The sequence below is a fragment of the Grammomys surdaster genome, unplaced genomic scaffold, assembly GCF_004785775.1.
Source record: "Grammomys surdaster isolate TR1022 unplaced genomic scaffold, NIH_TR_1.0 126313, whole genome shotgun sequence".
Lineage (NCBI taxonomy): Eukaryota > Metazoa > Chordata > Mammalia > Rodentia > Muridae > Grammomys > Grammomys surdaster.
This window is the reverse complement of record NW_021621113.1, coordinates 5,704,631-5,719,447: the sequence shown is the minus strand read 5'-3', so window position 1 is coordinate 5,719,447 and position 14,817 is coordinate 5,704,631. Positions and strand designations below refer to the sequence as shown.

At 49.2% G+C, this 14,817-nt stretch overlaps 1 protein-coding gene across 2 annotated transcripts; it reads left to right on the top strand.

Moving 5' to 3' along the window:
* The first annotated feature begins 284 nt into the window (after window positions 1–284).
* Window positions 285–14,255, top strand: Themis2 (thymocyte selection associated family member 2). 2 transcript variants are annotated; one of them, XM_028759623.1, is made up of 6 exons: window positions 285–391; window positions 3,982–4,122; window positions 7,259–7,669; window positions 9,923–10,743; window positions 12,620–12,770; window positions 13,121–14,255. In XM_028759623.1, the coding sequence occupies exons 1-6, from the start codon at window positions 298–300 to the stop codon at window positions 13,228–13,230; spliced, it is 1,728 nt and encodes a 575-aa protein (XP_028615456.1). In that variant the 5' UTR covers window positions 285–297; the 3' UTR covers window positions 13,231–14,255. The 2 variants fall into 2 exon arrangements, with proteins under 2 accessions (XP_028615456.1, XP_028615455.1); XM_028759622.1 differs by having other exon boundaries at window positions 9,923–11,010.
* The last annotated feature ends 562 nt before the right edge of the window (window positions 14,256–14,817 follow it).

Here is a 14,817-nt window from a genome sequence, read left to right as displayed (position 1 = left end):
ATATCTGTCCTGCTCTGACTACCCTCTGTGATCCCAGAGTTGTAAGATGAAATAAACCCTTCCCTCCCCAAGTGGCTTTTATCACAATAGTAGAAACCCTAAGAAATGATTCCATTTTAGAGATGAAGAGACATCTCAGGGGGGAATAAAGCCCTCACTCAAGAGTTCAGGGAGTCAGCGAACGCTCTGGGGTTCCTACCAACCCGACCTGAGGGGCGTGGTCTCCGTGGGCGTGGCTTCCGGACTGTCTTCTGCAAATTGCAGACTGGTCTGAGCAACTCTAGTCCGGACGCGACCATGGAGCCGGTGCCGCTGCAGGACTTCGTGAGCGGCCTGGACCCCACCTCCCTTCCGCGCGTGCTGCGGGTCTGCTCCGGAGTCTACTTTGAGGGTGAGTGGGCTCTGGGTGGAAGGAGCCAGGCATGATGAATCATGCCTGTAATCCCAACACTGGGGAGCTGAGGCAGGAGGATTGGCACGAGTTCGAGGTTAGTCTGATTCCAGGTCAGTCTGGGCTAGAGTGAGATCCTGAGGAAATTGGGGGTTGAATTCGGACGGTGCTACTTGCTGTAAGTTTATGAATCCGCACCAAAAGGCTCCACCTCCCTGCACTTCAGCGTTTGTCCCGCGGGTGATGAGAAGTCTGAGTTTAACACAGAGACATTTTTTTTTCAACTGAGGTTGCTGGGTAATTCTAACAGAAACTGGGTAGCAGCTAGGCAGGGGCAACCTGAACAGCCTAGAAATCTTGTCTCAAGCTACAAGAACAATTATAACATAACAAATATAACCGGATAAATAATTGGGGATCACTCGTTCATTATGTCAGGCAGGCACTAGGGTGCTTACTATAGTTATGGGGGTTTTTTGTTTTGTTTTGAGAGGACCTTGTTTTGTAGCCCAGGCTGGCCTCAAATTTACAACGATGATCTATCTGCCTCTGCCTGAACTTGCCATGCCTGGTTCACTGTTCCTTTTTCTTTCTCTCTCCCTCCCTCCATTCTCTTTTCTTATCTTCTCTCCCTTTCTGCAGGGATCCGACCCAGGGCTCTGAGCTCCTACTGCCGAGATTTATTCCAGTTCATAATTTAAGGGCCAGATCAGCCCTCTCACTGTGCTCTGTGCCCCTTGCCTCCCAGGCTCCCTGTTCCTCTACTGGATTCTCAGTTGGAATGGTCTTCCGGCAACCCCCACTAGGGAGCCTTCCCGCTCTTGCCTGAACATTTGTTCCTTGCTCACGGCTTTCCCCAACTCATAGCAGAGAAGAGATGGACATATCAGGACACAGCCATCAGTTACTGGCCAAATAGCAAGTGACCAGGGACTGACCACTTGGGTAAGGGAGGGATGAAAAGAGACGTGGATAAGAGACACACCAGGCTGCTCTGTAGAGGGCGGAGGAGAAAGTGGAGGGAGATGCTGAGATTCAGGGCCCCTCCCTCAGGGAGCAAGCAAGCATCTCATGGATGCCTGCTTCATCCTGCTCCCTAGAGTGAGGAAACCAGGCTCTGCCACAGCAACTGCCAGTGTTCTGATGGCCAAGTGGGTTGTAGACCGAGGAGGACCATGCAAGGGCCACCATAGTGAGTCTCTCCGGTCCATCGGAATCTGATGGGTCCCTGAAGTAGGGCTCTGGGAGTGTGGTCATCCTTTCTCCAGCTCAGAACAGCCCCCCCCACCCCCCAGCTGCTCTTGCTTACCTGTGTCACAATACCCGAGTTTCCTCATCTGCTCTGACCTGGGGTGGTGGAAAAGTGGAAGAACTCGGGGTGACGTGGTTTGGTATGCAAATGAAGTTACTTGGAGGGTAGATGACCATACCGGCAAGGTGTGGTGGAATTCCTGACCAAGTGGAATTCCAGTTTGGGAGGTAAATACCCTGGACTTGATACCCCAAGTTCTGCCTCCTGCTACTGTCATGTCTTCCTCTTCTCACCCCCACAGTACTGGCCTTCCTGCAGATGGGACCCCAGCCATCTTACACCCTAGACTAGCACTCTAGCTAGTTCTTAGCTAAGATCTTTAGCCTTTTTTTGTTTGTTTGGTTGGTTGGTTTAAGACAAGTTCTTCTTGTGTAGCCCAGACTTCTCCAGACTAAGAGTTCTGTGGTTGCAGATGTGTACCACCACAGCTGGCCTTCTGAGTGTTTACATTTATTTATTTATTTATTTATTTATTGTTGGGGGTGTGCATGTGCACGTAAGCATGTGAAGGTCACAGAACTTTTGTCTTTTTTTGTTTTCTTTCACCATATGGGACTTGGGGAGTAAAAAATACTGTAAAAATACTGTAAAAATACTGTAAAAATACCTGACGATATCTTGCTGGCTCTTTTCTGTTATTGTTAAGGGTGACCTGGAATTCCCTATTTAGCCTCTTTACTGATCATTGGCGGAGCTGGCACCACCTCTCCGAGCTGTCACTTTTAGGAATGAGAAACTGTTGTCGCTACTTATTTAGAAAAGGGAAACTGCTGGCCCGTTCCCGGAAGGGCAGTCACGCGTCTTCAGGGCAGTGAAGCATCAGTGCCACAGGGCCAGGTATAGATAACTCTGTGGCTAACAAGCTTTTCTGCCGCAAGGTCCGCCTCTGACCAACTCTGTGGGCACTTTCCTGAGGAGTTAGGGTGAGGTCTCACACCAGTTTCTCTCGACCCTGTGAGCTTTCCCTGGGAGAGGGGCTCCAGGTGGACTCAAGGTCCTGCCACCCCGTTTCCCATCCTCTGGCGCTGGACACGGATCCTGGGCACACAGCACTGTGAGATCTCTACTGCTTATCTTCCAGTGTTCTCCACAGCCTTAGTTAGCACTTTGCACGAGACAAGTGATTGCTGGACTTGGCGGTTGCGCTCAGAGCCTCAATCCCTTCTACATCCTCTTAAGCGCAACTCCCTAGCCAGGCAGTGGTGGCGCGCCTTTAATCCCAGCACTTGGGAGGCAGAGGCAGGTGGATTTCTGAGTTCAAGGCCAGCCTGGTCTACAGAGTGAGTTCCAGGACAGCCAGGGCTACACAGAGAAACCCTGTCTCAAAAAAAACAAAAAACAAAAAAACAAAAACAAAAACAAAATTAAGGGACTGGAGAGACGGCTCAGTGGTTAGAGTAGGAAAGAAGTGACTCCAAGAGTTGTGCTGACTTCCACACTCATGCTGTGAAATGCATTCAAGATAAACAGGATTTTCAAAACAAAAGCTAAAAGTGGAACAGAGGGACGTAGCTCAGTTGGTACAATGCTCCACTAGCATGCATGAAACCCTGGATTTGATTCCTGGTACTGCAAAGAATTCGGCATGGTGGCATACACCTGCCATCCAAGAATTCTGGAGGTAGAGGCAGGAGGATCAGCCGTTCAACATCGTCTTTAGTAGAAAGACTTCCAGGACAAGCTGAACTACAGGAGAGCTCACTTCAATAGAAGGAAAGAGAGAGAGAGAGAGAGAGAGAGAGAGAGAGAGAGAGAGAGAGAGAACAAGCAATCGTGCAGCTCACTGCTCACTCATCTGAAGCAGAAAGCAGGGTGTGGGAAGAGCTAGGTGCCCGCCTGGCCATCTGTATCTACCCTGGGTCTGATTTTGTAACTGTAATACGGGAGTCAGGAGTCACTGGCTAGTTACCGCTTCATGGGTGGAATCTACCCCCAGAGGCTGCAAGGATGTTGAAAGAGACCAGCCCAGACTATGCACTCCAGGAGAGCAGGGAGAAAGGGCACCATCAGGCCTGCTGCGGTCAGTGGAGACGCATAAGCTGTCTGAGGCTGGCTGGCTGGGCCAGTTGCCCTTTAGCAGGGGAAGGCAAGGAGGAAGCCTGAGGCTACAGCTGGGGGAGGGGCTAGAATACTTACCTGTGTTTGAAATCCAGTCCAGTCCCCAGTACTTCTAAGTACAAAGATATGGTGACAGGAACAGCTGAGTAGTTTGTACGGAAGAGGGCACAGGCCACCCAGGCCTTTGCCAAAAGGAGAAACTGAGTCCGTGTTTCCACAGGTTCCGTCTACGAGCTCTTTGGGAATGAATGTTGCCTCTCCACGGGGGACCTAATCAAGGTCACCCACATCCACCTCCAGAAGGTTGTGTGCGAGTGTGCAGAGACAGGTCAGACGTTGGAGCTCAATCCTAATTTCACAGGTAAGGGTTGCACCTCCGAATCCCCTGGTGCCCTAGCATCCTGTAGGTGTGTCTTGAGTCACTTGTGGGTGGGCTTGCCACTCTCAGCAGCACAACCATTCCTCTAGCTTTGCATGTGAAGGTGACATATCTACCGTTATGTAGCAACAAGGCCAAGGGCACATTCTTAGGGCATCCTCATTCAGAGGGCATCCTTGAGGATGCCCTAAGTCTGGCTTGTCCCAGCCTTCTGATCACATCTGCCTCTAGGTCTTCAGGTTTTGGTCTTTGTGTTTGCTTACACATTCACTCATCAAACATCTACTGACACCCATGTGTCCTGTGGGGATCTGGGTGTGTGGACTCAGGATGAACTAGGCTCTTCTGGAGTGACAGGGAACAAAGACAAGGGCCCATGAAGCAGGTGCAGCTCAGGATGGGGTGGGTCTGTAGAGGCACGAGCAAGAGAGCCAGCTATGGGAGTGTGCCATGTGCCCATCTGATGCCTGGGAAACCCCAGGGGAAGCGGCTGTGGAGGCCCGTGCCTGGATTCTAGCATAGGAGAGGTAAAGACTGAAGACTGGGAAGTCATGGCCAGCTTTAACTTCATAGCAAGTTGGTCTAGGATGCAGGGGACACCATCTCAAAAAGGGTCAGGGACTGAAGATGCAGCTCAGTTGGTAGGTGCTTCTCTAGTGTGCACGAAGTCCTGGGTCCTAGCCTCAGCACGGCATCATCCAGCTGGGGTGCTGCGCATGCCTGTAATCTAGAAGGGAGGTGGAGGTAGGAGGAGCGGGGGAGGTCTCACGCCTGGTCTCATGCCTCCAAGCCTGATGATCTGAGCTCACTTCCTGGCACCTACAAGCTGAAAGGAGAGAGTGACTCCTATAAGTAGTCCTCTGGGTTCCACACATGTGCTGTAGCATGTACATGCATGCACACACTAAATAAATGTGATTGATTTTACTTTATTGGTACAAGGTATCACTGTATAGCGTTGGTTGATCACCATGTAGATCAGGCTGGCCTCAAACTCATAATGATCTGCTTCCTGAGTTCTGGGAATGCGTGCACTGCCTGGCTTAAATGTGATTTTTTTTTAAACGTAAAGAAAAATGAAAGCTCTCTTTGGAGGGCTGGAGAGATGGCTCAGTGGTTAAGAACATTGGCTGTCCTTCCAGAGGACTCAGGTTCAATTCCCAGTACCCACATGGCAGCTCACAACTGTCTGCAACTCCAGTTCCAGGGGATCCAACAGTCTCACACAGACATACATGCAGGCAAAACACCAATGCACGTGAAATAAAAATAAATTGAAGGAAAAAAAAAAGATCTTTGGATTTCAATGCCAGCCTAAGATCCATGAGACCCTGTCACGGAAACAAGCAATCAAACAAGCCACACAGATAAGATAAACCCTGAGGGGCTCAGTTATTACAAAACGGGAAGTTATTTGTGGCTGGGAGCAGTGTAGGTGGGAAACCTGATACTGGTGGCCTCGGCTTTCTCCTCTAATGGGAGCCCTTGGACTTGATGTGAGCTTTGAGGGGGTAACAGAAGAGAGGCTGGCACAGAGCAGGCGCATTCTGAACGCACATGTGTGTACGTACAGATGCACACACACACAAGCATGCTTCCAACGGGCAGCCGGACCTGGACAGAAGCTGATCCCTTAGGCTGGACTGACACACTTTTTTCTTGTGAATCTGTTGAGGAGCCTGGGGCTTTTCAGATATCCAAATGAGATATTTCCTCCTGTGCTTTGAAGGCTCTGTTTCTCTATAGAAGATTTCTTCCAATTCTCAAATACCTGCAACTAAGATCCAACAGCCATACACACATAAACGTACAGGCCCATCGCCCACACAGAGGTGCACATATGGGTCCACACCTGCACACACATACACATAAACACATACATGGGTGTGTAGACATGTTTCCTTGGGATGCTTTGACTGTAGACTGTGGGTGTGGCACCTCTTTCCAGATACCATTTCCCCTAGAGAACATTTGCTCACAGAACCACTTAGAGGGTAGTGATCAAAGTCACGGGACTTAATTTCGATACCATGGTATTGTCTAACCCACAGCTTAAATCCAAAGTCCATCAACCATGCTGTGGATGCCAGGCAGCGTTCCCTCCACCGTGAGCGCAAGCTCAGATAGCAGACATTCTCCGCTTTCTATTTCTTAGTCTGTCTCAGCTTGGAATGTGTCCTTACACTTTTGCTTTGTCTTCATTTGGACTTTTTTTTTTTTTTTTAAAGAATCCAGATCAACACTTTTTTTTTCTTCTAGCACTGAGGTCTAGGGCCTCTCTGAACAGTCAGCCTATCACTGAACTATATCCCGAGGTCCCGTCCTTCAGTCTCGGCTCTGTGATATTTCCTTGATCAGATTTGGATAGTGACTTTTGGGACAGGAAACCAGTGTTTCCAGAAGTTGGGCAATTGGGCAGCCTGGTGGCAGAACATCTGAGAGTGGCAGGAATGGCGGGAGAGCCATCGGTTGGTCCTGGCAGAGAGACTGAGGGGTGGGGTGTCAGAAGGCCCCTAGGCTAGTAAATCCTGGGGCTACAATTTGGGAGAAAGAGACAATGCTACCCCAAGATGGAGAGACAGACTGGGTGTGTGGGCTTGGAGCTATGGGGGTGGTGTCTGAAGGGGGAAAATGGGTTGGCTAAGTTAAAAACAAGAATTGGGAAAGCTCAGTTGTGTGCACGTGCGTGCCTGTGTGCGTGCCTGTGTGCGTGTGAGTTTGAGTGTAGGAATGTGCCCTGATTCTGTTCCGTGTCCCTTTTTTTGTTTGTTTGTTTGTTTTGTTTTTGTTTTTCTGTATAGCCCTGGCTGTCCTGGAACTCACTCTGTAGACCAGGCTGGCCTCGAACTCAGAAATCCGCCTGCCTCTGCCTCCCAAGTGCTGGGATTAAAGGCGTGCACCACCACTGTCCGGCCTTTTCCGTGTCCCTTGTGTCATCATTTCTTCCCTCCTTTGCACACTGTCATCCAGCCTCCATCTTTAGACCTTTTGTCTAGATGGCCAGATGCAGGCCGGTCCTCGACGGCTGTCCTGGAAGGGGTTCTGGCTGGGTTATCTACAGAGCCCGCCCCCCAGCACCCTCCCTCCACATTCTTCCTCCCTCTGCTGAATGCCACAGGCCTCTTCAGCCCACTCAGCAGCCTGCAGAGCTACAGAACCCTGGAGGATCTCGTCTCTGCCATGACCCAGAACTCCACACAGTGGCCGATTTACTTCAAGTCAACTCAGAGGATTGTCACCGAGGTCAGGGTGGTGCCTGAGGACCAGCCCCTCAGACTTGAGGCTGTGGAAAGACATCATGGGACCCGCTATGCACGCTGTGTCCAAGTCTCAAAGACCCAGGAGGTCATCCATCATCTGCCCCTTTCCCAGAAGGGACCCTTCTGGAGATGCAAGCCCAGTGCTCCACAAACCCTGCTTCAAATCCTGCAGGACCCAGCTATGCAGGGCCTTATGCTCAGCTGCCCCAGCCTACCCTGGAACTCTGTGATCCTAAAGCCCCAGTATATGCTCCAAGCCATCATGCACAGTAAGTTACCTGGGGAGGCGGGAGTGGAGTGGCTGGGAACTGTACCCCCAACTCTGTGCATAGGCTGAGGGCTCCAGGTTGCTTACCCAATGTCTGCAATGTAACAGAATACAGATGCCCAACAACAGCGGAAATGTGGTGTAAAAAGAGATAAGAGAAAGGGATATACACACCCAAGCTCCTCCATGCTTTCTCAAGGTTAGGTTCCACACCAGCTACAGAGATGCTGTCTCAAAATTGAGAATCGAAACAATTAATTAATTAAAGGAGGGGACAGCTTTTGCCGTGAAAATTGTCCTCGGACCTCCATGTTTCCTTTGGCATGTGCATACACACACATGCCAATAATAAAATTTTTTAAAATTATTTTTTTAAAAAAGCAGGGTTGGGATAGTGGCTCAGCAGATAAAGTTGCTGCCACTACCGTACACAAGGTTCATCCCTGGGACCTAAACGGAGGAAGAGAGAACTGGCTTCTGCAAGTTGTCCTTTGACAACTGTCCCTGTCCACTGTTACACCATGGTATGAACACACACCTATATACATATAGGTAGACAGACAAAAAGACACACAACCATACAAATAAATGAATAAATGTAAAAACAAAAAGGTTTTAGAAATAGTAAAAGATCAATAAAGGGAAACAGGGTCAGGTAATGGTGGCACACGCCTTTAACCCTCGAACTTGGGAGGCAGAGGCAGGCAGATCTCTGAGTTTGAGGCCAGCCTGGTCTACAGAGTGAGTTCCTGGACAGCCAGGGCTACACAGAGAAACCCTGTCTCAAAAAACCAAACCAAAACAAAAAACAAACAAACAAAAAAGAGGCTGGTTCAGTGGTAGTGTTTGTTAGCCCTTGATCTCCAGCACTCTCAGAAGTAAATAAAACAGAAAGAAACTTTTTTTGTTTTTTTGGGTTTTTTTTGTTTTGTTTTTTTCGAGACAGGGTTTCTCTGTGTAGCCCTGGCTGTCCTGGAACTCACTCTGTAGACCAGGCTGGCCTTGAACTCAAGAAATCCGCCTGCTTCTGCCTCCCAAGTGCTGGGATTAAAGGCGTGCGCCACCACGGCCCTGCAGAAAGAAACATTTTTAAATGCAACTTTTTTTTTTTTTTTTGAGGCTGGGTCTCATGTAGCCCAGGCTGGTCTCCAGCTCCTGATCTCCTGCCTCTGACTCCCAAGTAAAGTGCTGGTGTATCTAAGTGTGGCACCATACCCGGTTAAAAAACAAACGACTTCAAATTAGTTAGCCCCTGTTTAAAGATGCATACCTATGGCATGAGAAAGCAGATTTTATTTTGTTTATGGAGAAGAAAAGGAAAAGGAAATGCTCTTCTGGGTCACTCTTGAAGGTGTCCCTTTGCCTACCACTGGCATTTTATTTTCTCTGTCAGAATTCACACCACCCCTAACTTGGTCACCTTTTTCATCCTCAAAGTTTCAATTTAAGTGTGTCACTCTGGCTTCCCTGGATCTGTCAAGCATAGCACACCCCTTACGTTACCCTTCTGCAATATTTTGACCCTCCTCATGGCCTCCTTAGCATGCTTTTAAATTTTTGAAATAGCATCTCATGTAGCCTGCCTAGCCTTGAACTCCTTCCTGACCATCCTGACTCCATCTCCCAAGCTCTGAGACTGTAATGATACACCATCACACCTGGCCCATGTGTTTTTGTTTTTAATAAAGAGGTTTTTAAAAAAATTATTGGGCTGGGTGTAGTGGGGCATGCCTTTAATCCCAGTGTTCAGGGGCCAGATGCAGGAGGATCTCTGTGAATTTGAGACCAGCTTGGTTTAGAAAGCAAATTCCAGGACAACTAGGACTGTTACACAGAGAAATTCTGCCTCAAAAAAACCCATAATAATAATAACAACAACAATACTAATTTTGTGTCTGGGTGTTTGGCTGCATGTATGTCGGTATAGCATGTGCATGGAGCCCAGAAAAGAATGTCACATCTCTCTAGAACTGGAGTTACGTGTTTGGCAGCTCACAACCCCCTGGAACTCCAGCCCCTTTAGGATCCAACTGCTCTAGCCTCTGTGATCACATCTATACCCAGCTAAAAGTAATAAAGACAAATTTACATTCTTAAATTATTTTAATTTAAAAATAAAAATAAATTTAAAAAAGACTGGGCTAAAATCTGTATAGTAGGAAAAGGATGGTGGGAAAGGAGGAGTCAGAGCTGGGGTCGGGGCTGCGCCTGCCTGTCTGGTATGCCGGGCCCCTGAACTGCCTTCTCCCTGCAGTGCGCAGGAGCGTCGTCAAGATCCCGTCTACTCTGGAGGTGGAGGTAGAAGACGTTACCGCCTCCTCCCAGGACATCCACTTCTTCAAACCATTGCTGCTGAGCGAGGTGCTGGCCATGGGAGGCCCCTTCCCTCTGTCCACGGAGATCCTGGAGGTTCCCGAGGGTCCTCCCATCTTCCTCAGCCCGTGGGTGAGCTTCCTACGCAAAGGCCAGAGGCTCTGCATCTATGGTCCAGCCTCATCACCCTGGTGGGTTGTGGCTTCAAGCAAGAGCCGAAGAGTGCCCAGATACTTCATGCTCTCTGGGGGCTACCAGGGCAAGCTCAAGCGGAGGCCAAGGGAGTTCCCCACGGCCTATGACCTTTTGGGTGCTCTCCAGCCAGGCCGGCCCCTCCGGGTAGTGGCCACAAAAGACTGTGATGGGAACGAGGAAGAGAATCCTGACTTTTCTTTCTTGGCCGTGGGTGATCGTCTGGAGGTGCTGAGATCAGGCCAGGTCTGTGGGACCAAAGGCCAGGACATAGATGTTTTGATATGTCAGCGGCTGAGTGAGCAGTCTGGGGAGGAAGAGGAGGATTTAGAGGAGGACTACGAGGAGGTAGAAGACAAAGAACAGATTTTGCTACCCCTCTACCTCTCTGGTAGCTTTGTGGAGGAAGTGAATGACAGCCGACGCTATAGCCTAGCGGACCTCACTGCCCAGTACTCCCTGCCCTGTGAGGTCAAGGTGGTGGCCAAGGATAACCGTCACCCTACTGACCCTCTGGCCTCCTTCCCTGGCCTGCGGCTGGAGGAGAAACTCACAGAGCCCTTTTTGGTGGTAAGCCTGAATTCCCAGCCAGAAATGTGTTTCGAGATCCCTCCCCGGTGGCTGGACCTGACTGTGGTGGAGGTTGAGGGATCACCAGCCCAGGTGGCTAGGCCACTGTCTGTCGCTACGGTGGAGGAACTGTCAGAAGCTTTTTACTATGGCCTCCGGAAGCTGCCAGCCTCTGAGAACCAAGCCCCCCCACCCAGGCCCCCAAAGAGGCAGGGTATCAGTAAGAAGCAGCAGCACATACAGAGCTGTAAGGAGGACCATGTAAAGGTATGGACAGACCCTCACGGGCAGGGAGGGATCACCTGTTAGGGTCAGCCTGGGTCCTTCCCTTGCTTCTTGCCTTCGGTGAGTCTCAGTTGTATTGAACTTGCAGCTCGCTAAGCTCTATTCTTGGTACCAGTTCTTCCCACTTGGGCCTCATAATCTTAAAGCTGGTGTAATTATCAGTATTTTTGTTTGTTTGTTTTTGTTTTTCGAAACAGGCTTTCTCTGTGTAGCCCTGGCTTTCCTGGAACTCACTCTGTAGACCAGGCTGGCCTCGAACTCAGAAATCCGCCTGCCTCTGCCTCCCAAGTGCTAGGATTAAAGGCATGCACTATCACGGCCCGGCCCGATTATCAGTATTTTATGATTGGGAAAATGAAGACCGAGACTCTGACAGGCATCGGAGTCGGGGTTACTAAACAGAAGGCCTGACTTTGAGTGTAGACATTCTGACTCCAAGTTCCTGGTGCTTTTCCTGTCATCTTCTTGCCACTTCCCAGCGGAGCACTGTCTGTTCTCACCCTAATGTTTGCAGTCCTCCTCTCTTAGGATGGCCTCCTGACCTAGTTTGATTTATGTTGCCGTGATAAAATGCCCCAAACCAAAAGCAACTTAGAGGAAGAAGGATTTTAGTTCACAATTCCAGATTGCAGTCATTCACTGCAGGGAAGGCACAGAGGCAGGGGCTCAAGACAGCTGACCAGCCATGTTAAGAACAGAAAGATCGGCTGCATGCATATGGTCTGCTAGCTTTCTTGCTGACATTCTTACTAAGTTGTCCTACACTGATAGGCAGTCAAGACAATCCCCCACAGATATGCCCATAGACTGGCCTGATCTAGGTAACTCCTCATTATAAGACTGTCCAGGAAACTCTAGGTTGTGCTAAGTCAACAGTCAAAACTAACCTCCATAGCTCCTAAATCTTCAGTGGCTCCACATAGCATCAGGGTTCCTCATGAGTTAGTTGACTGCAGCCTGGCATTCCTGGGCTATCTCCCACCACTACTCCCTATTTCCCACTCCTGCCACAGGAAGGCTCTGGTTTGGCCTGTTGCAACATATTAGACCCACAGCTAGGACTTTTATTCCTCCTTCAGGCTCAGGAAGAGGTGAGGCCCTGACTCCTGGGCAGAGCTGGCCCTATTTACTTTGTCACCTCTGCTGTGTCCACGGCCATTTTCTACTCCCTGTCTCTCTTCCTAAAAAAGAGAGCCAGGCAGGATATGAGAGGAGGGGAGGAGAACAGAAATTCCACTTCTCCAAGGCTGGTGGGCACTGCTGGATGAACCAAGGGGAATCAAAGATGGGAGAGTGGGGATCCTGGCCTAGGCTACCTCTTTGAGCATCCATCTTAGTGGCTGACATGCTAGGACTGCACCCAGAAGCCCTTTAGTTACTTCCTGTTCATTCATTATCATATAGTCACGTAGCATTGGATAAAACGAGTTCTTGAGTAGTTTCAGTCTCACGAGGGACTCTGTCCACGAGAAGCCTGACCCAGAAAAGCACACAGCAAGCTGTCACTGTAGGGCAACTCCATCTCGAGGGCTCAGCACCTGATTCTTGTACCTTTACTGCTTTCTAGTTTGTTTGTTTTTATCTTGCTCAGCCTCAAGCTGGAGAACCACAGCAATCCTGCCCACAGCCTGAACTCAAGGCGAAGACCTTGGAATCCCTTCCCAAGAACAGATCAAATGTGTACAGCAAGATTTCTGTCCACAAGAAAGACGGCAAGTCCAATCCCCAAACACAGAACCTAGGTGAGTTTGGCCCATCAAAGCCATCTCCCATCTCTGATGGCTCTGCCCAGGGAACCCTACTGTGGTCCTAGTTTGAGAGCCAAGCTTATATGGAGTGAGTCAGGTGGAAAAGTCTCTAGTCTTTCACTGTAGACTCCAGACCCCAGTGATGCAATGAGTCCAGTCCTAAACACGATGTCCTCTGGACAAACAGGACAGTAAAATGGCCACAGTGTTCAAGGAAAGTGAACTGTAGTTCTGAGCCAGTCAGGCCAATTCCTTCCCTGTTCAGGGGATGAAACTGAAAGGGGGAAAGGAACTTGCCTAAAGACAAAGATTCTGAATGACCTGAACTTTCTTTTCTTCCTCAGCGCTGAGTATGAAACCCAAATCCACGAGCTCACTCGGCAAGCCCTCTACCACTGAGTCACATCTCCTGCCTGACTCAGATGTGGATGACCACGACTATGAAGAAATTTGAGTACTTTTAGAAAAAGTCATCTAGGTGCTGGGGAAGCCACACTTCCAGCCTCCGCTGCACAGGGGATTGGGGATTAGGGTACCAGCTATCTCTTGTTGGAGGACCTAGGGTAAAGTCTCAAGGGACTTAGACTCTGATGGGACTGATGCTATTCCTGCCTCTTTGGGTTCGAGGTTGGTTTGGTCCTAGAAGGTTGCATGTGACACCCTCAGCCTTAGAGCTTTGGTGTCGAGAAACCAGTCAGGTTCTGGCCCTTCCTATGCCCATCAGTTGTCCCACTGCTAGGCACAGAGAAGAATCAAAGGCCACCAGCTTCAGTGTTGCCTGCCACTCAGTAAACAGACTCGGTTCTCATTGTGCCACCCAGTAGGCCACCTCCTTTGCGCTGCATGTCTGCAGTCCAGGCTCTGTGCCTGGGAATGGACAGTATTCTCACGTTGGTAGAAGCCAGCTCATGATCGGTGCCGAGTAAATGGGCTTGTGTGACTAAATGTGGGCATTTGGGTCCAAGAGTAAAATCCTAGGTGGGACATTAGCTCTCCACATCCGTTAGTGGGACTAAGAGAGCTGATTTACAAAGGTGGAGGGGCTGGAGAGATGGCTCAGTGGTTAAGAGCACTTGGCTGCTCTTACAGAGGACCAAAGCTCAGTTCTCAACACCTACATCAGGCGGTTCACAACTGCCTATTACACCTGCTTCTGGATTGTGAGGACTCCGTTCATGTGCACAACCTAGTCTCTACAACACCCCACAATTAGACAATTAAAACATTTAAAGCTGGGTTTGGTGGTGCATACCTTTAATCTCTGGAGGCAGAAGCAGGTGGCTATCTATGAATTCCAGGTCAGCCTAATCTATATATTTATTTATTAAACAAAAGCAAGAAACTGGGAAGACCCAAAGTTGTGGAAATCTGGTAGGCCTTGGGTGGTGCTCTGAAACTGTTAAAGAAAGCTGTTAGGTGACTGACTACCCAAGATCATCTCATGCTAAAGCCTCAGAATAAAAATGACACACACTTCTGTATGAGTGACATTTCTTGTCGTCTATGCACCAGGCCCTTTAGAAACTACACCCAAACCTTGAGCTCTCATAGAGAAACTGCTGCCTGATTTTTAGATTGGGCAACAGGCTTAGTGACTGATGGTCCAGGAGGTAGTGGTTAAGGAGGGCTCCAAAGGCAACAGACAGTCTGGATTTAGGTTCCCAGCACACCACGGACCAGCTGCTGATTTCAGCAATTTACTTCACTTTAGGCTTTAGTTTCATGACATCTAAATAAACATTATTTAAGGATTCAAGGATCAACTGAGCTATTTACAAGGCATTTAGTACCTGTACCTGGCACTCACTGTTAGTATCACTGTTAATCAAGGTCACACAGCTGTGTCTCCCTCCAGTCTGTGGTTTCCAAGCCTGTCATTGTGGAAATCACTGTGTTAAAAACAAAACCCCCCACTTGTTTCCTGGACTCTTCACAGGGTGGCTTAAATCTGTGTTCAGAGCTGGAAATAGGAAAAATACAAACTTTGCCCATGCAACTTCCAAGGTTGGTCTAGGTGTGTATATCCTGGGAAATGTAAAAC

What these genes read in the sequence shown, in the direction of transcription:
- Themis2 (XM_028759622.1), top strand. Translation starts at nt 298, where the DNA reads ATGGAGCCGGTGCCGCTGCAGGACTTCGTGAGCGGCCTGGACCCCACC. An exon ending in CTCCGGAGTCTACTTTGAGG is followed by an intron (nt 392 to 3,981) that starts GTGAGTGGGCTC and finishes GTGTTTCCACAG; the next exon opens with GTTCCGTCTACGAGCTCTTT. An exon ending in GCTCCAAGCCATCATGCACA is followed by an intron (nt 7,670 to 9,922) that starts GTAAGTTACCTG and finishes TTCTCCCTGCAG; the next exon opens with TGCGCAGGAGCGTCGTCAAG.